The sequence below is a fragment of the Cherax quadricarinatus genome, chromosome 20 (assembly GCF_038502225.1).
Source record: "Cherax quadricarinatus isolate ZL_2023a chromosome 20, ASM3850222v1, whole genome shotgun sequence".
Lineage (NCBI taxonomy): Eukaryota > Metazoa > Arthropoda > Malacostraca > Decapoda > Parastacidae > Cherax > Cherax quadricarinatus.
The window spans coordinates 5,422,891-5,445,539 of NC_091311.1; the positions used below are offsets into that span (position 1 = coordinate 5,422,891).

General features: G+C 43.3%; 1 protein-coding gene across 1 annotated transcript in view; it reads right to left on the minus strand.

Annotated features, from left to right (window-relative positions):
* LOC138852975 (uncharacterized) overlaps positions 1-22,649 on the minus strand; it is a 501,217-nt gene that overhangs the window by 288,109 nt on the left and 190,459 nt on the right. Inside the window, exon 3 of the mRNA XM_070086859.1 lies at positions 11,722-11,844. Within this exon, the coding sequence (XP_069942960.1) occupies positions 11,722-11,844 (123 nt within the window). The remainder of the gene's footprint in view (positions 1-11,721; positions 11,845-22,649) is intronic.

A 22,649-nucleotide genomic window follows, 5' to 3' on the forward strand; every position in this document is an offset into this window, starting at 1 on the left:
ATCTCTCACTGCTTTCATAATTACCAATGCATCTACAACAGCATCACCAACAGCATCTCTCACTGGTGTCATAATTACCAATGCATCTACAACAGCATCACCAACAGCATCTCTCACTGCTTTCATAATTACCAATGCATCTACAACAGCATCACCAACAGCATCTCTCACTGGTGTCATAATTACCAATGCATCTACAACAGCATCACCAACAGCATCTCTCACTGGTGTCATAATTACCAATGCATCTACAACAGCATCACCAACAGCATCTCTCACTGGTGTCATCATTACCAATGCATCTACAACAGCATCACCAACAGCATCTCTCACTGGTGTCATAATTACCAATACATCTACAACAGCATCACCAACAGCATCTCTCACTGGTGTCATCATTACCAATGCATCTACAACAGCATCACCAACAGCATCTCTCACTGGTGTCATAATTACCAATGCATCTACAACAGCATCACCAACAGCATCTCTCACTGCTTTCATAATTACCAATGCATCTACAACAGCATCACCAACAGCATCTCTCACTGGTGTCATCATTACCAATGCATCTACAACAGCATCACCAACAGCATCTCTCACTGCTTTCATAATTACCAATGCATCTACAACAGCATCACCAACAGCATCTCTCACTGTTGTCATCATTACCAATGCATCTACAACAGCATCACCAACAGCATCTCTCACTGGTGTCATAATTACCAATGCATCTACAACAGCATCACCAACAGCATCTCTCACTGCTTTCATAATTACCAATGCATCTACAACAGCATCACCAACAGCATCTCTCACTGGTGTCATAATTACCAAAGCATCTACAACAGCATCACCAACAGCATCTCTCACTGCTTTCATAATTACCAATGCATCTACAACAGCATCACCAACAGCATCTCTCACTGGTGTCATAATTACCAATGCATCTACAACAGCATCACCAACAGCATCCCTCACTGCTTTCATAATTACCAATGCATCTACAACAGCATCACCAACAGCATCTCTCACTGGTGTCATAATTACCAATGCATCTACAACAGCATCACCAACAGCATCTCTCACTGCTTTCATAATTACCAATGCATCTACAACAGCATCACCAACAGCATCTCTCACTGGTGTCATCATTACCAATGCATCTACAACAGCATCACCAACAGTATCTCTCACTGGTGTCATCATTACCAATGCATCTACAACAGCATCACCAACAGCATCTCTCACTGGTGTCAGCATTACCAATGCATCTACAACAGCATCACCAACAGCATCTCTCACTGGTGTCATAATTACCAATGCATCTACAACAGCATCACCAACAGCATCTCTCACTGGTGTCATAATTACCAATGCATCTACAACAGCATCACCAACAGCATCTCTCACTGGTGTCATAATTACCAATGCATCTACAACAGCATCACCAACAGCATCTCTCACTGGTGTCATCATTACCAATGCATCTACAACAGCATCACCAACAGCATCTCTCACTGGTGTCATAATTACCAATGCATCTACAACAGCATCACCAACAGCATCTCTCACTGGTGTCATCATTACCAATGCATCTACAACAGCATCACCAACAGCATCTCTCACTGGTGTCATAATTACCAATGCATCTACAACAGCATCACCAACAGCATCTCTCACTGGTGTCATCATTACCAATGCATCATCTCACCAACAGCATCTCTCACTGGTGTCATAATTACACTCTACAACAGCATCACCAACAGCATCTCTCACTGGAGTCATCATTACCAATGCATCTACAATAGCATCACCAACAGCATCTCTCACTGGTGTCAAAATTACCAATGCATCTACAACAGCATCACCAACAGCATCTCTCACTGGTGTCATAATTACCAATGCATCTACAACAGCATCACCAACAGCATCTCTCACTGGTGTCATAATTACCAATGCATCTACAACAGCATCACCAACAGCATCTCTCACTGGTGTCATCATTACCAATGCATCTACAACAGCATCACCAACAGCGTCTCTCACTGCTTTCATAATTACCAATGCATCTACAACAGCATCACCAACAGCATCTCTCACTGGTGTCATAATTACCAATGCATCTACAACAGCATCACCAACAGCATCTCTCACTGCTTTCATAATTACCAATGCATCTACAACAGCATCACCAACAGCATCTCTCACTGCTTTCATAATTACCAATGCATCTACAACAGCATCACCAACAGCATCTCTCACTGGTGTCATCATTACCAATGCATCTACAACAGCATCACCTTCAGCATCTCTCACTGGTGTCATAATTACCAATACATCTACAACAGCATCACCAACAGCATCTCTCACTGGTGTCATCATTACCAATGCATCTACAACAGCATCACCAACAGCATCTCTCACTGGTGTCATAATTACCAATGCATCTACAACAGCATCACCAACAGCATCTCTCACTGGTGTCATAATTACCAATACATCTACAACAGCATCACCAACAGCATCTCTCACTGGTGTCATCATTACCAATGCATCTACAACAGCATCACCAACAGCATCTCTCACTGGTGTCATAATTACCAATGCATCTACAACAGCATCACCAACAGCATCTCTCACTGCTTTCATAATTACCAATGCATCTACAACAGCATCACCAACAGCATCTCTCACTCGTGTCATAATTACCAATGCATCTACAACAGCATCACCAACAGCATCTCTCACTGGTGTCATCATTACCAATGCATCTACAACAGCATCACCAACAGCATCTCTCACTGGTGTCATAATTACCAATGCATCTACAACAGCATCACCAACAGCATCTCTCACTGGTGTCATAATTACCAATGCATCTACAACAGCATCACCAACAGCATCTCTCACTGCTTTCATAATTACCAATGCATCTACAACAGCATCACCAACAGCATCTCTCACTGGTGTCATAATTACCAATGCATCTACAACAGCATCACCAACAGCATCTCTCACTGGTGTCATAATTACCAATGCATCTACAACAGCATCACCAACAGCATCTCTCACTGGTGTCATCATTACCAATGCATCTACAACAGCATCACCAACAGCATCTCTCACTGGTGTCATAATTACCAATGCATCTACAACAGCATCACCAACAGCATCTCTCACTGGTGTCATAACTACCAATGCATCTACAACAGCATCACCAACAGCATCTCTCACTGCTTTCATAATTACCAATGCATCTACAACAGCATCACCAACAGCATCTCTCACTGGTGTCATAATTACCAATGCATCTACAACAGCATCACCAACAGCATCTCTCACTGATGTCATAATTACCAATGCATCTACAACAGCATCAGCAACAGCATCTCTCACTGGTGTCATCATTACCAATGCATCTACAACAGCATCACCAACAGCATCTCTCACTGGTGTCATAATTACCAATACATCTACAACAGCATCACCAACAGCATCTCTCACTGGTGTCATCATTACCAATGCATCTACAACAGCATCACCAACAGCATCTCTCACTGGTGTCATAATTACCAATGCATCTACAACAGCATCACCAACAGCATCTCTCACTGCTTTCATAATTACCAATGCATCTACAACAGCATCACCAACAGCATCTCTCACTTGTGTCATAATTACCAATGCATCTACAACATCATCACCAACAGCATCTCTCACTGCTTTCATAATTACCAATGCATCTACAACAGCATCACCAACAGCATCTCTCACTGGTGTCATAATTACCAATGCATCTACAACAGCATCACCAACAGCATCTCTCACTGGTGTCATCATTACCAATGCATCTACAACAGCATCACCAACAGCATCTCTCACTGGTGTCATCATTACCAATGCATCTACAACAGCATCACCAACAGCATCTCTCACTGGTGTCATAATTACCAATGCATCTACAACAGCATCACCAACAGCATCTCTCACTGGTGTCATAATTACCAATGCATCTACAACAGCATCACCAACAGCATCTCTCACTGGTGTCATAATTACCAATGCATCTACAACAGCATCACCAACAGCATCTCTCACTGGTGTCATAATTACCAATGCATCTACAACAGCATCACCAACAGCATCTCTCACTGCTTTCATAATTACCAATGCATCTACAACAGCATCACCAACAGCATCTCTCACTGGTGTCATAATTACCAATGCATCTACAGCAGCATCACCAACAGCATCTCTCACTGGTGTCATAATTACCAATGCATCTACAACAGCATCAGCAACAGCATCTCTCACTGGTGTCATCATTACCAATGCATCTACAACAGCATCACCAACAGCATCTCTCACTGGTGTCATAATTACCAATACATCTACAACAGCATCACCAACAGCATCTCTCACTGGTGTCATCATTACCAATGCATCTACAACAGCATCACCAACAGCATCTCTCACTGCTTTCATAATTACCAATGCATCTACAACAGCATCACCAACAGCATCTCTCACTCGTGTCATAATTACCAATGCATCTACAACAGCATCACCAACAGCATCTCTCACTGGTGTCATCATTACCAATGCATCTACAACAGCATCACCAACAGCATCTCTCACTGGTGTCATAATTACCAATGCATCTACAACAGCATCACCAACAGCATCTCTCACTGGTGTCATAATTACCAATGCATCTACAACAGCATCACCAACAGCATCTCTCACTGCTTTCATAATTACCAATGCATCTACAACAGCATCACCAACAGCATCTCTCACTGGTGTCATAATTACCAATGCATCTACAACAGCATCACCAACAGCATCTCTCACTGGTGTCATAATTACCAATGCATCTACAACAGCATCACCAACAGCATCTCTCACTGGTGTCATCATTACCAATGCATCTACAACAGCATCACCAACAGCATCTCTCACTGGTGTCATAATTACCAATGCATCTACAACAGCATCACCAACAGCATCTCTCACTGGTGTCATAACTACCAATGCATCTACAACAGCATCACCAACAGCATCTCTCACTGCTTTCATAATTACCAATGCATCTACAACAGCATCACCAACAGCATCTCTCACTGGTGTCATAATTACCAATGCATCTACAACAGCATCACCAACAGCATCTCTCACTGGTGTCATAATTACCAATGCATCTACAACAGCATCAGCAACAGCATCTCTCACTGGTGTCATCATTACCAATGCATCTACAACAGCATCACCAACAGCATCTCTCACTGGTGTCATAATTACCAATACATCTACAACAGCATCACCAACAGCATCTCTCACTGGTGTCATCATTACCAATGCATCTACAACAGCATCACCAACAGCATCTCTCACTGGTGTCATAATTACCAATGCATCTACAACAGCATCACCAACAGCATCTCTCACTGCTTTCATAATTACCAATGCATCTACAACAGCATCACCAACAGCATCTCTCACTTGTGTCATAATTACCAATGCATCTACAACAGCATCACCAACAGCATCTCTCACTGCTTTCATAATTACCAATGCATCTACAACAGCATCACCAACAGCATCTCTCACTGGTGTCATAATTACCAATGCATCTACAACAGCATCACCAACAGCATCTCTCACTGGTGTCATCATTACCAATGCATCTACAACAGCATCACCAACAGCATCTCTCACTGGTGTCATCATTACCAATGCATCTACAACAGCATCACCAACAGCATCTCTCACTGGTGTCATAATTACCAATGCATCTACAACAGCATCACCAACAGCATCTCTCACTGGTGTCATAATTACCAATGCATCTACAACAGCATCACCAACAGCATCTCTCACTGGTGTCATAATTACCAATGCATCTACAACAGCATCACCAACAGCATCTCTCACTGGTGTCATCATTACCAAATCATCTACAACAGCATCACCAACAGCATCTCTCACTGGTGTCATAATTACCAATGCATCTACAACAGCATCACCAACAGCATCTCTCACTGCTTTCATAATTACCAATGCATCTACAACAGCATCACCAACAGCATCTCTCACTGGTGTCATAATTACCAATGCATCTACAACAGCATCACCAACAGCATCTCTCACTGCTTTCATAATTACCAATGCATCTACAACAGCATCACCAACAGCATCTCTCACTGGTGTCATAATTACCAATGCATCTACAACAGCATCACCAACAGCATCTCTCACTGCTTTCATAATTACCAATGCATCTACAACAGCATCACCAACAGCATCTCTCACTGGTGTCATCATTACCAATGCATCTACAACAGCATCACCAACAGCATCTCTCACTGGTGTCATCATTACCAATGCATCTACAACAGCATCACCAACAGCATCTCTCACTGGTGTCATAATTACCAATGCATCTACAACAGCATCACCAACAGCATCTCTCACTGGTGTCATAATTCCAATGCATCTACAACAGCATCACCAACAGCATCTCTCACTGGTGTCATCATTACCAATGCATCTACAACAGCATCACCAACAGCATCTCTCACTGGTGTCATAATTACCAATGCATCTACAACAGCATCACCAACAGCATCTCTCACTGGTGTCATCATTACCAATGCATCTACAACAGCATCACCAACAGCATCTCTCACTGGTGTCATAATTACCAATGCATCTACAACAGCATCACCAACAGCATCTCTCACTGGTGTCATCATTACCAATGCATCTACAACAGCATCACCAACAGCATCTCTCACTGGTGTCATAATTACCAATGCATCTACAACAGCATCACCAACAGCATCTCTCACTGCTTTCATAATTACCAATGCATCTACAACAGCATCACCAACAGCATCTCTCACTGCTTTCATAATTACCAATGCATCTACAACAGCATCACCAACAGCATCTCTCACTGCTTTCATAATTACCAATGCATCTACAACAGCATCACCAACAGCATCTCTCACTGGTGTCATAATTACCAATGCATCTACAACAGCATCACCAACAGCATCTCTCACTGCTTTCATAATTACCAATGCATCTACAACAGCATCACCAACAGCATCTCTCACTGGTGTCATAATTACCAACGCATCTACAACAGCATCACCAACAGCATCTCTCACTGGTGTCATAATTACCAATGCATCTACAACAGCATCACCAACAGCATCTCTCACTGCTTTCATAATTACCAATGCATCTACAACAGCATCACCAACAGCATCTCTCACTGGTGTCATAATTACCAATGCATCTACAACAGCATCACCAACAGCATCTCTCACTGCTTTCATAATTACCAATGCATCTACAACAGCATCACCAACAGCATCTCTCACTGTTTTTATAATTACCAATGCATCTACAACAGCATCACCAACAGCATCTCTCACTGGTGTCATCATTACCAATGCATCTACAACAGCATCACCAACAGCATCTCTCACTGGTATCATAATTACCAATGCATCTACAACAGCATCACCAACAGCATCTCTCACTGGTGTCATAATTACCAATGCATCTACAACAGCATCACCAACAGCATCTCTCACTGGTGTCATAATTACCAATGCATCTACAACAGCATCACCAACAGCATCTCTCACTGGTGTCATAATTACCAATGCATCTACAACAGCATCACCAACAGCATCTCTCACTGCTTTCATAATTACCAATGCATCTACAACAGCATCACCAACAGCATCTCTCACTGGTGTCATAATTACCAATGCATCTACAACAGCATCACCAACAGCATCTCTCACTGGTGTCATAATTACCAATGCATCTACAACAGCATCACCAACAGCATCTCTCACTGGTGTCATCATTACCAATGCATCTACAACAGCATCACCAACAGCATCTCTCACTGGTGTCATAATTACCAATGCATCTACAACAGCATCACCAACAGCATCTCTCACTGGTGTCATAATTACCAATGCATCTACAACAGCATCACCAACAGCATCTCTCACTGCTTTCATAATTACCAATGCATCTACAACAGCATCACCAACAGCATCTCTCACTGGTGTCATAATTACCATTGCATCTACAGCAGCATCACCAACAGCATCTCTCACTGGTGTCATAATTACCAATGCATCTACAACAGCATCAGCAACAGCATCTCTCACTGGTGTCATCATTACCAATGCATCTACAACAGCATCACCAACAGCATCTCTCACTGGTGTCATAATTACCAATACATCTACAACAGCATCACCAACAGCATCTCTCACTGGTGTCATCATTACCAATGCATCTACAACAGCATCACCAACAGCATCTCTCACTGGTGTCATAATTACCAATGCATCTACAACAGCATCACCAACAGCATCTCTCACTGCTTTCATAATTACCAATGCATCTACAACAGCATCACCAACAGCATCTCTCACTGGTGTCATAATTACCAATGCATCTACAACAGCATCACCAACAGCATCTCTCACTGCTTTAATAATTACCAATGCATCTACAACAGCATCACCAACAGCATCTCTCACTGGTGTCATCATTACCAATGCATCTACAACAGCATCACCAACAGCATCTCTCACTGCTTTCATAATTACCAATGCATCTACAACAGCATCACCAACAGCATCTCTCACTGGTGTCATAATTACCAATGCATCTACAACAGCATCACCAACAGCATCTCTCACTGGTGTCATCATTACCAATGCATCTACAACAACATCACCAACAGCATCTCTCACTGGTGTCATCATTACCAATGCATCTACAACAGCATCACCAACAGCATCTCTCACTGGTGTCATAATTACCAATGCATCTACAACAGCATCACCAACAGCATCTCTCACTGGTGTCATAATTACCAATGCATCTACAACAGCATCACCAACAGCATCTCTCACTGGTGTCATAATTACCAATGCATCTACAACAGCATCACCAACAGCATCTCTCACTGGTGTCATCATTACCAATGCATCTACAACAGCATCACCAACAGCATCTCTCACTGGTGTCATAATTACCAATGCATCTACAACAGCATCACCAACAGCATCTCTCACTGGTGTCATCATTACCAATGCATCTACAACAGCATCACCAACAGCATCTCTCACTGGTGTCATAATTACCAATGCATCTACAACAGCATCACCAACAGCATCTCTCACTGTTGTCATAATTACCAATGCATCTACAACAGCATCACCAACAGCATCTCTCACTGGTGTCATAATTACCAATGCATCTACAACAGCATCACCAACAGCATCTCTCACTGGTGTCATCATTACCAATGCATCTACAACAGCATCACCAACAGCATCTCTCACTGCTTTCATAATTACCAATGCATCTACAACAGCATCACCAACAGCATCTCTCACTGGTGTCATAATTACCAATGCATCTACAACAGCATCACCAACAGCATCTCTCACTGGTGTCATAATTACCAATGCATCTACAACAGCATCACCAACAGCATCTCTCACTGGTGTCATAATTACCAATGCATCTACAACAGCATCACCAACAGCATCTCTCACTGCTTTCATAATTACCAATGCATCTACAACAGCATCACCAACAGCATCTCTCACTGCTTTTATAATTACCAATGCATCTACAACAGCATCACCAACAGCATCTCTCACTGGTGTCATAATTACCAATGCATCTACAACAGCATCACCAACAGCATCTCTCACTGGTGTCATCATTACCAATGCATCTACAACAGCATCACCAACAGCATCTCTCACTGGTGTCATCATTACCAATGCATCTACAACAGCATCACCAACAGCATCTCTCACTGGTATCATAATTACCAGTGCATCTACAACAGCATCACCTACAGCATCTCTCACTGGTGTCATAATTACCAATGCATCTACAACAGCATCACCAACAGCATCTCTCACTGGTGTCATAATTACCAATGCATCTACAACAGCATCACCAACAGCATCTCTCACTGGTGTCATCATTACCAATGCATCTACAACAGCATCACCAACAGCATCTCTCACTGGTGTCATAATTACCAATACATCTACAACAGCATCACCAACAGCATCTCTTACTGGTGTCATCATTACCAATGCATCTACAACAGCATCACCAACAGCATCTCTCACTGGTGTCATAATTACCAATGCATCTACAACAGCATCACCAACAGCATCTCTCACTGGTGTCATCATTACCAATGCATCTACAACAGCATCACCAACAGCATCTCTCACTGGTGTCATAATTACCAATGCATCTACAACAGCCTCACCAACAGCATCTCTCACTGGTGTCATAATTACCAATGCATCTACAACAGCATCAAGAACAGCATCTCTCACTGGTGTCATAATTACCAATGCATCTACAACAGCATCACCAACAGCATCTCTCACTGGTGTCATAATTACCAATGCATCTACAACAGCATCACCAACAGCATCTCTCACTGCTTTCATAATTACCAATGCATCTACAACAGCATCACCAACAGCATCTCTCACTGGTGTCATAATTACCAATGCATCTACAACAGCATCACCAACAGCATCTCTCACTGGTGTCATCATTACCAATGCATCTACAACAGCATCACCAACAGCATCTCTCACTGGTGTCATAATTACCAATGCATCTACAACAGCATCACCAAGAGCATCTCTCACTGGTGTCATAATTACCAATGCATCTACAACAGCATCACCAACAGCATCTCTCACTGGTGTCATAATTACCAATGCATCTACAACAGCATCACCAACAGCATCTCTCACTGCTTTCATAATTACCAATGCATCTACAACAGCATCACCAACAGCATCTCTCACTGCTTTCATAATTACCAATGCATCTACAACAGCATCACCAACAGCATCTCTCACTGTTGTCATAATTACCAATGCATCTACAACAGCATCACCAACAGCATCTCTCACTGGTGTCATAATTACCAATGCATCTACAACAGCATCACCAACAGCATCTCTCACTGGTGTCATAATTACCAATGCATCTACAACAGCATCACCAACAGCATCTCTCACTGGTGTCATCATTACCAATGCATCTACAACAGCATCTCTCACTGGTGTCATAATTACCAATGCATCTACAACAGCATCACCAACAGCATCTCTCACTGGTGTCATAATTACCAATGCATCTACAACAGCATCACCAGCAGCATCTCTCACTGGTGTCATCATTACCAATGCATCTACAACAGCATCACCAACAGCATCTCTCACTGGTGTCATAATTACCAATGCATCTACAACAGCATCACCAGCAGCATCTCTCACTGGTGTCATCATTACCAATGCATCTACAACAGCATCACCAACAGCATCTCTCACTGGTGTCATAATTACCAATGCATCTACAACAGCATCACCAACAGCATCTCTCATTGGTGTCATAATTACCAATACATCTACAACAGCATCACCAACAGCATCTCTCACTGGTGTCATCATTACCAATGCATCTACAACAGCATCACCAACAGCATCTCTCACTGGTGTCATCATTACCAATGCATCTACAACAGCATCACCACCAGCATCACTCACTGGTGTCATCATTACCAATGCATCTACAACAGCATCACCAACAGCATCTCTCACTGGTGTCATCATCACCTACCTCACATGGACGGTGACTGGAGAACTGTAAGTCTCCACTCTGTGTGGCACTTCCAGTGTCATCTTGGGCCAGGCTACCTCCACCTCCCCGCTCTCAGCCAGCACCTCGCTCTCTCGCTCCAACCTGCGCGCATCACACCAACATAAGAAAGTAGGAACACTGCAGAAGGCCTACTGGAACATACAAGAGTTAATCTGAGAATTATGAGGAAGTGCAGCGTCAAGACAGTTCATACAGACTGGTGACTGCTATGGTTTGGTGTCTATGTGAGTGTGATTAGACAACATGCGCGGAGAGAATCTGTCAATATAAGTGGAGATAATGTAACATTCTCCCTCTTGGAGTGTAGCAAGGAAGAGAAGGAGTGCAAGAGTAATTAACTATGCAAAGAGGCCTCTATTAGTTGTTCTCAGTAAGTCTGCACTCAGTAAGTCTGCACTGAGCAAGTCTGCACTGAACAAGTGCAGTAAATCTGGGAACAGTAAGTCTGCATTAAGTCTCCACTGAGTAAGTCCCCACTGAGTAAGTCTCCACTGAGTAAGTCTCCACTGAGTAAGTCTGCACTCAGTAAGTCTGCACTAAGTCTCCACTGAGTAAGTCTCCACTGAGTAAGTCTCCACTGAGTAAGTCTGCACTCAGTAAGTATGCACTAAGTCTCCACTGAGTAAGTCTCCACTGAGAAAGTATCCACTGAGTAAGTCTCCACTGAGTAAGTCTCCACTGAGAAAGTATCCACTGAGTAAGTCTCCACTGAGTAAGTCTCCACTGAGTAAGTCTGCACTCAGTAAGTCTGCACTCAGTAAGTCTGCACTCAGTAAGTCTGCACTCAGTAAGTCTGCACTCAGTAAGTCTACACTCAGTAAGTCTGCACTCAGTAAGTCTGCACTCAGTAAGTCTGCACTCAGTAAGTCTGCACTCAGTAAGTCTGCATTCAGTAAGTCTGCACTCAGTAAGTCTACACTCAGTAAGTCTGCACTCAGTAAGTCTGCACTCAGAAAGTCTGCACTCAGTAAGTCTGCACTCAGTAAGTTTGCACTCAGTAAGTCTGCACTCAGTAAGTCTGCGCTCAGTAAGTCCGCACTCAGTAAGTCTGCATTCAGTAAGTCTGCACTCAGTAAGTCTGCACTCAGAAAGTTTGCACTCAGTAAGTTTGCACTCAGTAAGTTTGCACTCAGCAAGTTTGCACTCAGTAAGTTTGCACTCAGTAAGTTTGCACTCAGTAAGTCTGCGCTCAGTAAGTCTGCACTCAGTAAGTTTGCACTCAGTAAGTGTGCACTCAGTAAGTCAGCACTCAGTAAGTCTGCACTCATTAAGTCTGCACTCAGTAAGTCTGCACTCAGTAAGTCTGCACTCAGTAAGTCTGCACTCAGTAAGTCTGCACTCAGAAAGTCTGCACTCAGTAAGTTTGCACTCAGTAAGTCTGCACTCAGTAAGTCTGCACTCAGTAAGTCTGCACTGAGCAAGTCTGCACTGAGTAAGTGCAGTAAATCTGGGCACAGTAAGTCTGCATTAAGTCTCCACTGAGTAAGTCCCCACTGAGTAAGTCTCCACTGAGTAAGTCTCCACTGAGTAAGTCTGCACTCAGTAAGTCTGCACTAAGTCTCCACTGAGTAAGTCTCCACTGAGTAAGTCTCCACTGAGTAAGTCTGCACTCAGTAAGTCTGCACTAAGTCTCCACTGAGTAAGTCTCCACTGAGAAAGTATCCACTGAGTAAGTCTCCACTGAGTAAGTCTCAACTGAGAAAGTATCCACTGAGTAAGTCTCCACTGAGTAAGTCTCCACTGAGTAAGTCTGCACTCAGTAAGTCTGCATTCAGTAAGTCTGCACTCAGTAAGTCTGCACTCAGTAAGTCTGCACTCAGTAAGTCTACACTCAGTAAGTCTACACTCAGTAAGTCTGCACTCAGTAATTCTGCACTCAGAAAGTCTGCACTCAGTAAGTCTGCACTCAGTAAGTCTGCACTCAGTAAGTCTGCACTCAGTAAGTCTACACTCAGTAAGTCTGCACTCAGTAAGTCTGCACTCAGTAAGTCTGCACTCAGTAAGTCTGCACTCAATAAGTTTGCACTCAGTAAGTCTGCACTCAGTAAGTCTGCGCTCAGTAAGTCTGCACTCAGTAAGTCTGCACTCAGTAAGTCTGCACTCAGTAAGTCTGCACTCAGAAAGTTTGCACTCAGTAAGTTTGCACTCAGTAAGTTTGCACTTAGTAAGTTTCCACTCAGTAAGTCTGCACTCAGTAAGTTTGCACTCAGTAAGTCTGCACTCAGTAAGTCTGCACTCAGTAAGTTTGCACTCAGTAAGTGTGCACTCAGTAAGTCTGCACTCAGTAAGTCTGCACTCATTAAGTCTGCACTCAGTAAGTCTGCACTCAGTAAGTCTGCACTCAGTGAGTCTGCACTCAGTAAGTCTGCACTCAGTAAGTCTGCACTCAGTAAGTTTGCACTCAGTAAGTCTGCACTCAGTAAGTCTGCACTCAGTAAGTCTGCACTGAGCAAGTCTGCACTGAATAAGTGCAGTAAATCTGGGCACAGTAAGTCTGCATTAAGTCTCCACTGAGTAAGTCCCCACTGAGTAAGTCTCCACTGAGTAAGTCTCCACTGAGTAAGTCTGCACTCAGTAAGTCTCCACTGAGTAAGTCTCCACTGAGTAAGTCTCCACTGAGTAAGTCTCCACTGAGTAAGTCTCCACTCAGAAAGTCTGCACTAAGTCTCCACTGAGTAAGTCTCCACTGAGAAAGTATCCACTGAGTAAGTCTCCACTGAGTAAGTCTCCACTGAGAAAGTATCCACTGAGTAAGTCTCCACTGAGTAAGTCTCCACTGAGTAAGTCTGCACTCAGTAAGTCTGCACTCAGTAAGTCTGCACTCAGTAAGTCTGCACTCAGTAAGTCTGCACTCAGTAAGTCTACACTCAGTAAGTCTACACTCAGTAAGTCTGCACTCAGTAAGTCTGCACTCAGAAAGTTTGCACTCAGTAAGTTTGCACTCAGTAAGTCTGCACTCAGTAAGTTTGCACTCAGTAAGTCTGCACTCAGTAAGTCTGCACTCAGTAAGTTTGCACTCAGTAAGTGTGCACTCAGTAAGTCTGCACTCAGTAAGTCTGCACTCATTAAGTCTGCACTCAGTAAGTCTGCACTCAGTAAGTCTGCACTCAGTAAGTCTGCACTCAGTAAGTCTGCACTCAGTAAGTCTGCACTCAGTAAGTTTGCACTCAGTAAGTCTGCACTCAGTAAGTCTGCACTCAGTAAGTCTGCACTGAGCAAGTCTGCACTGAATAAGTGCAGTAAATCTGGGCACAGTAAGTCTGCATTAAGTCTCCACTGAGTAAGTCCCCCACTGAGTAAGTCTCCACTGAGTAAGTCTCCACTGAGTAAGTCTGCACTCAGTAAGTCTGCACTAAGTCTCCACTGAGTAAGTCTCCACTGAGTAAGTCTCCACTGAGTAAGTCTGCACTCAGTAAGTCTGCACTAAGTCTCCACTGAGTAAGTCTCCACTGAGAAAGTATCCACTGAGTAAGTCTCCACTGAGTAAGTCTCCACTGAGAAAGTATCCACTGAGTAAGTCTCCACTGAGTAAGTCTCCACTGAGTAAGTCTGCACTCAGTAAGTCTGCACTCAGTAAGTCTGCACTCAGTAAGTCTGCACTCAGTAAGTCCGCACTCAGTAAGTCTACACTCAGTAAGTCTACACTCAGTAAGTCTGCACTCAGTAAGTCTGCACTCAGTAAGTCTGCACTCAGTAAGTCTGCACTCAGTAAGTCTGCACTCAGTAAGTCTGCACTCAGTAAATCTACACTCAGTAAGTCTGCACTCAGTAAGTCTGCACTCAGTAAGTCTGCACTCAGTAAGTCTGCACTCAGTAAGTTTGCACTCAGTAAGTCTGCACTCAGTAAGTCTGCGCTCAGTAAGTCTGCACTCAGTAAGTCTGCACTCAGTAAGTCTGCACTCAGTAAGTCTGCACTCAGAAAGTTTGCACTCAGTAAGTTTGCACTCAGTAAGTTTGCACTCAGTAAGTTTGCACTCAGTAAGTCTGCACTCAGTAAGTTTGCACTCAGTAAGTCTGCACTCAGTAAGTCTGCACTCAGTAAGTTTGCACTCAGTAAGTGTGCACTCAGTAAGTGTGCACTCAGTAAGTCTGCACTCATTAAGTCTGCACTCAGTAAGTCTGCACTCAGTAAGTCTGCACTCAGTAAGTCTGCACTCAGTAAGTCTGCACTCAGTAAGTTTGCACTCAGTAAGTCTGCACTCAGTAAGTCTGCGCTCAGTAAGTCTGCACTCAGTAAGTCTGCACTCAGTAAGTCTGCACTCAGTAAGTCTGCACTCAGAAAGTTTGCACTCAGTAAGTTTTCACTCAGTAAGTTTGCACTCAGTAAGTTTGCACTCAGTAAGTCTGCACTCAGTAAGTTTGCACTCAGTAAGTCTGCACTCAGTAAGTCTGCACTCAGTAAGTTTGCACTCAGTAAGTGTGCACTAAGTAAGTCTGCACTCAGTAAGTCTGCACTCATTAAGTCTGCACTCAGTAAGTCTGCACTCAGTAAGTCTGCACTCACTAAGTCTGCACTCAGTAAGTCTGCACTCAGTAAGTCTACACTCAGTAAGTCTACACTCAGTAAGTCTGCACTCAGTAAGTCTGCACTCATTAAGTCTGCACTCAGGAAGTCTGCACTCAGTAAGTCTGCACTCATTAAGTCTGCACTCAGTAAGTCTGCACTCAGTAAGTCTGCACTCATTAAGTCTACAGTCAGTAAGTCTGCACTCAGTAAGTCTGCACTCATTAAGTCTACAGTCAGTAAGTCTGCACTCAGTAAGCCTGCACTCAGTAAGTCTGCACTCAGAAAGTTTGCACTCAGTAACTTTGCACTCAGTAAGTTTGCACTCAGTAAGTTTGCACTCAGTAAGTCTGCACTCAGTAAGTTTGCACTCAGTAAATCTGCACTCAGTAAGTCTGCACTCAGTAAGTTTGCACTCAGTAAGTGTGCACTCAGTAAGTCTGCGCTCAGTAAGTCTGCACTCATTAAGTCTGCACTCAGTAAGTCTGCACTCATTAAGTCTGCACTCAGTAAGTCTGCACTCAGTAAGTCTGCACTCAGTAAGTCTACACTCAGTAAGTCTACACTCAGTAAGTCTGTACTCAGTAAGTCTGCACTCATTAAGTCTGCACTCAGTAAGTCTGCACTCAGTAAGTCAGCACTCACTAAGTCTGCACTCAGTAAGTCTGCACTCAGTAAGTCTGCACTCAGTAAGTCTGCACTCAGTAAGTCTGCGCTCATTAAGTCTACAGTCAGTAAGTCTGCACTCAGTAAGTCTGCACTCAGTAAGTCTGCACTCAGTAAGTTTGCACTCAGTAAGTTTGCACTCAGTAAGTCTACACTCAGTAAGTCTGCACTCAGTAAGTCTGCACTCAGTAAGTCTACACTCAGTAAGTCTGCACTCAGTAAGTCTACACTCAGTAAGTCTGCACTCAGTAAGTCTACACTCAGTAAGTCTGCACTCAGTAAGTCTACACTCAGTAAGTCTGCACTCAGTAAGTCTGCACTAAGTAAGTCTACACTCAGTAAGTCTGCACTCAGTAAGTCTGCACTCAGTAAGTCTACACTCAGTAAGTCTGCACTCAGTAAGCCTACACTCAGTAAGTCTGCCCTCAGTAAGTCTGCACTCAGTAAGTCTGCACTCAGTAAGTCTACACTCAGTAAGTCTGCACTCAGTAAGTCTACACTCAGTAAGTCTGCACTCAGTAAGTCTACACTCAGTAAGTCTACACTCAGTAAGTCTGCACACAGAAAGTCTACACTCAGTAAGACTGCACTCAGTAAGTCTACACTCAGTAAGTCTGCACTCAGTAAGTCTGGACACAGTAAGTCTACACTCAGTAAGTCTACACTCAGTAAGTCTGCACTCAGTAAGTCTGCACTCAGTAAGTCTACACTCAGTAAGTCTACACTCAGTAAGTCTGCACTCAGTAAGTCTACACTCAGTAAGTCTGCACTCAGTAAGTCTACACTCAGTAAGTCTACACTCAGTAAGTCTACACTCAGTAAGTCTGCACTCAGTAAGTCTACACTCAGTAAGTCTACACTCAGTAAGTCTGCACACAGAAAGTCTACACTCAGTAAGACTGCACTCAGTAAGTCTACACTCAGTAAGTCTGCACTCAGTAAGTCTGGACACAGTAAGTCTACACTCAGTAAGTCTACACTCAGTAAGTCTGCACTCAGTAAGTCTGCACTCAGTAAGTCTACACTCAGTAAGTCTACACTCAGTAAGTCTGCACTCAGTAAGTCTACACTCAGTAAGTCTGCACTCAGTAAGTCTACACTCAGTAAGTCTACACTCAGTAAGTCTACACTCAGTAAGTCTGCACTCAGTAAGTCTACACTCAGTAAGTCTACACTCAGTAAGTCTACACTCAGTAAGTCTGCACTCAGTAAGTCTACAGTCAGTAAGTCTGCACTCAGTAAGTCTGCACTCATTAAGTCTACACTCAGTAAGTCTGCACTCAGTAAGTCTACACTCAGTAAGTCTGCACTCAGTAAGTCTACACTCAGTAAGTCTGCACTCAGTAAGTCTAAACTCAGTAAGTCTGCACTCAGTAAGTCTACACTCAGTAAGTCTGCACTCAGTAAGTCTACACTCAGTAAGTCTGCACTCAGTAAGTCTACACTCAGTAAGTCTGCACTCAGTAAGTCTGCACTCAGTAAGTCTACAATCAGTAAGACTGCACTCAGTAAGTCTACACTCAGTAAGTCTGCACTCAGTAAGTCTGCACTCAGTAAGTCTGCACTCAGTAAGTCTACACTCAGTAAGTCTGCACTCAGTAAGTCTACACTCAGTAAGTCTACACTCAGTAAGTCTACACTCAGTAAGTCTGCACTCAGTAAGTCTACACTCAGTAAGTCTACACTCAGTAAGTCTACACTCAGTAAGTCTACAATCAGTAAGTCTACACTCAGTAAGTCTACACTCAGTAAGTCTACACTCAGTAAGTCTACGCTCAGTAAGTCTGCACTCAGTAAGTCTACACTCAGTAAGTCTGCACTCAGTAAGTCTACACTCAGTAAGTCATACACTCAGTAAGTCTACACTCAGTAAGTCTGCACTCAGTAAGTCTACACTCAGTAAATCTACACTCAGTAACTCTACACTCAGTAAGTCTACACTCAGTAAGTCTGCACTCAGTAAGTCTGCACTCAGTAAGTCTGCACTCAGTAAGTCTGCACTCAGTAAGTCTAGACTCAGTAAGTCTGCACTCAGTAAGTCTACACTCAGTAAGTCTACACTCAGTAAGTCTACACTCAGTAAGTCTACACTCAGTAAGTCTGCACTCAATAAGTCTACACTCAGTAAGTCTACACTCAGTAAGTCTACACTCAGTAAGTCTACACTCAGTAAGTCTGCACTCAGTAAGTCTACACTCAGTAAGTCTACACTCAGTAAGTCTACACTCAGTAAGTCTACACTCAGTAAGTCTACACTCAGTAAGTCTACTCTCAGTAAGTCTACACTCAGTAAGTCTACACTCAGTAAGTCTGCACTCAGTAAGTCTACACTCAGTAAGTCTACACTCAGTAAGTCTACACTCAGCAAGTCTACACTCAGTAAGTCTACACTCAGTAAGTCTGCACTCAGTAAGTCTGCACTCAGTAAGTCTGCACTCAGTAAGTCGGCACTCAGTAAGTCTGCACTCAGTAAGTCTGCACTCAGTAAGTCTGCACTCAGTATGTCTACACTCAGTAAGTCTACACTCAGTAAGTCTGCACTCAGTAAGTCTACACTCAGTAAGTCTGCACTCAGAAAGTCTACACTCAGTAAGTCTACACTCAGTAAGTCTACACTCAGTAAGTCTACACTCAGTAAGTCTACACTCAGTAAGTCTACACTCAGTAAGTCTACACTCAGTAAATCTGCACTCAGTAAGTCTACACTCAGTAAGTCTACAATCAGTAAGTCTGCACTCAGTAAGTCTACACTCAGTAAGTCTACACTCAGAAAGTCTACACTCAGTAAGTCTGCACTCAGTAAGTCTACACTCAGTAAGTCTACACTCAGTAAGTCTGCACTCAGTAAGTCTTCACTCAGTAAGTCTACACTCAGTAAGTCTGCACTCAGTAAGTCTACACTCAGTAAGTCTACACTCAGTAAGTCTACACTCAGTAAATCTGCACTCAGTAAGTCTACACTCAGTAAGTCTACACTCAGTAAGTTTGAACTCAGTAAGTCTACACTCAGTAAGTCTGCACTCAGTAAGTCTGCACTCAGTAAGTCTACACTCAGTAAGTCTACACTCAGTAAGTCTGCACTCAGTAAGTCTACACTCAGTAAGTCTACACACAGTAAGCTTGCACTCAGTAAGTCTACACTCAGTAAGTCTGCACTCAGTAAGTCTACACTCAGTAAGTCTACACTCAGTAAGTCTACACTCAGTAAGTCTACACTCAGTAAGTCTAAACTCAGTAAGTCTACACTCAGTAAGTCTGCACTCAGTAAGTCTACACTCAGTAAGTCTACACTCAGTAAGTCTACACTCAGTAAGTCTACACTCAGTAAGTCTACACTCAGTAAGTCTGCACTCAGTAAGTCTACACTCAGTAAGTCTGCACTCAGTAAGTATACACTCAGTAAGTCTACACTCAGTAAGTCTACACTCAATAAGTCTGCACTCAGTAAGTCTGCACTCAGTAAGTCTGCACTCAGTAAGTCTGCACTCAGTAAGTCTACACTCAGTAAGTCTGCACTCAGTAAGTCTGCACTCAGTAGGTCTGCACTCAGTAAGTCTGCACTCAGTAAGTCTGCACTCAGAAAGTCTGCACTCAGTAAGTCTGCACTCAGTAAGTCTGCACTCAGTAAGTCTGCACTCAGTAAGTCTACACTCAGTAAGTCTGCACTCAGTAAGTCTGCACTCAGTAAGTCTGCACTCATTAAGTCTGCATTCAGTAAGTCTGCACTCAGTAGTCTGCACTCAGTATGTCTGCACTCAGTAAGTCTACACTCAGTAAGTCTACACTCAGTAAGTCTACACTCAGTAAGTCTACACTCAGTAAGTCTGCACTCAGTAAGTCTACACTCAGTAAGTCTGCACTCAGTAAGTCTACACTCAGTAAGTCTGCACTCAGTAAGTCTACACTCAGTAAGTCTGCACTCAGTAAGTCTACACTCAGTAAGTCTACACTCAGTAAGTCTACATAGAGTAAGTCTGCACTCAGTAAGTCTGCACTCAGTAAGTCTACACTCAGTAAGTCTGCACTCAGTAAGTCTGCACTCAGTAAGTCTGCACTCAGTAAGTCTGCACTCAGTAAGTCTACATTCAGTAAGTCTGCACTCAGTAAGTCTACACTCAGTAAGTCTACACTCAGTAAGTCTACACTCAGTAAGTCTGCACTCAGTAAGTCTGCACTCAGTAAGTCTACACTCAGTAAGTCTACACTCAGTAAGTCTGCACTCAGTAAGTCTACACTCAGTAAGTCTGCACTCAGTAAGTCTACACTCAGTAAGTCTACACTCAGTAAGTCTACACTCAGTAAGTCTACACTCAGTAAGTCTGCACTCAGTAAGTCTGCACTCAGTAAGTCTACACTCAGTAAGTCTACACTCAGTAAGTCTGCACTCAGTAAGTCTGCACTCAGTAAGTCTACACTCAGTAAGTCTGCACTCAGTAAGTCTGCACTCAGTAAGTCTGCACTCAGTAAGTCTGCACTCAGTAAGTCTGCACTCAGTAAGTCTACACTCAGTAAGTCTACACTCAGTAAGTCTGCACTCAGTAAGTCTACACTCAGTAAGTCTACACTCAGTAAGTCTGCACTCAGTAAGTCTGCACTCAGTAAGTCTACACTCAGTAAGTCTACACTCAGTAAGTCTACACTCAGTAAGTCTACACTCAGTAAGTCTACACTCAGTAAGTCTGCACTCAGTAAGTCTGCACTCAGTAAGTCTACACTCAGTAAGTCTACACTCAGTAAGTCTACACTCAGTAAGTCTGCACTCAGTAAGTCTGCACTCAGTAAGTCTACACTCAGTAAGTCTGCACTCAGTAAGTCTGCACTCAGTAAGTCTGCACTCAGTAAGTCTACACTCAGTAAGTCTGCACTCAGTAAGTCTGCACTCAGTAAGTCTGCACTCAGTAAGTCTGCACTCAGTAAGTTTGCACTCAGTAAGTCTGCACTCAGTAAGTCTACACTCAGTAAGTCTACACTCAGTAAGTCTGCACTCAGTAAGTCTGCACTCAGTAAGTCTACACTCAGTAAGTCTACACTCAGTAAGTCTACACTCAGTAAGTCTACACTCAGTAAGTCTACACTCAGTAAGTCTGCATTCAGAAAGTTTGCACTCAGTAAGTTTGCACTCAGTAAGTTTGCATTTAGTAAGTTTGCACTCAGTAAGTCTGCACTCAGTAAGTTTGCACTCAGTAAGTCTGCACTCAGTAAGTCTGCACTCAGTAAGTTTGTACTCAGTAAGTGTGCACTCAGTAAGTCTGCACTCAGTAAGTCTGCACTCTTTAAGTCTGCACTCAGTAAGTCTGCACTCAGTAAGTCTGCACTCAGTAAGTCTGCACTCAGTAAGTCTGCACTCAGTAAGTTTGCACTCAGTAAGTCTGCACTCAGTAAGTCTGCACTCAGTAAGTCTGCACTGAGCAAGTCTGCACTGAATAAGTGCAGTAAATCTCGGCACAGTAAGTCTGCACTAAGTCTCCACTTAGTAAGTCCCCACTGAGTAAGTCTCCACTGAGTAAGTCTCCACTGAGTAAGTCTGCACTCAGTTAGTCTGCACTAAGTCTCCACTGAGTAAGTCTCCACTGAGTAAGTCTCCACTGAGTAAGTCTGCACTCAGTAAGTCTGCACTAAGTCTCCACTGAGTAAGTCTCCACTGAGAAACTATCCACTGAGTAAGTCTCCACTGAGTAAGTCTCCACTGAGAAAGTATCCACTGAGTAAGTCTCCA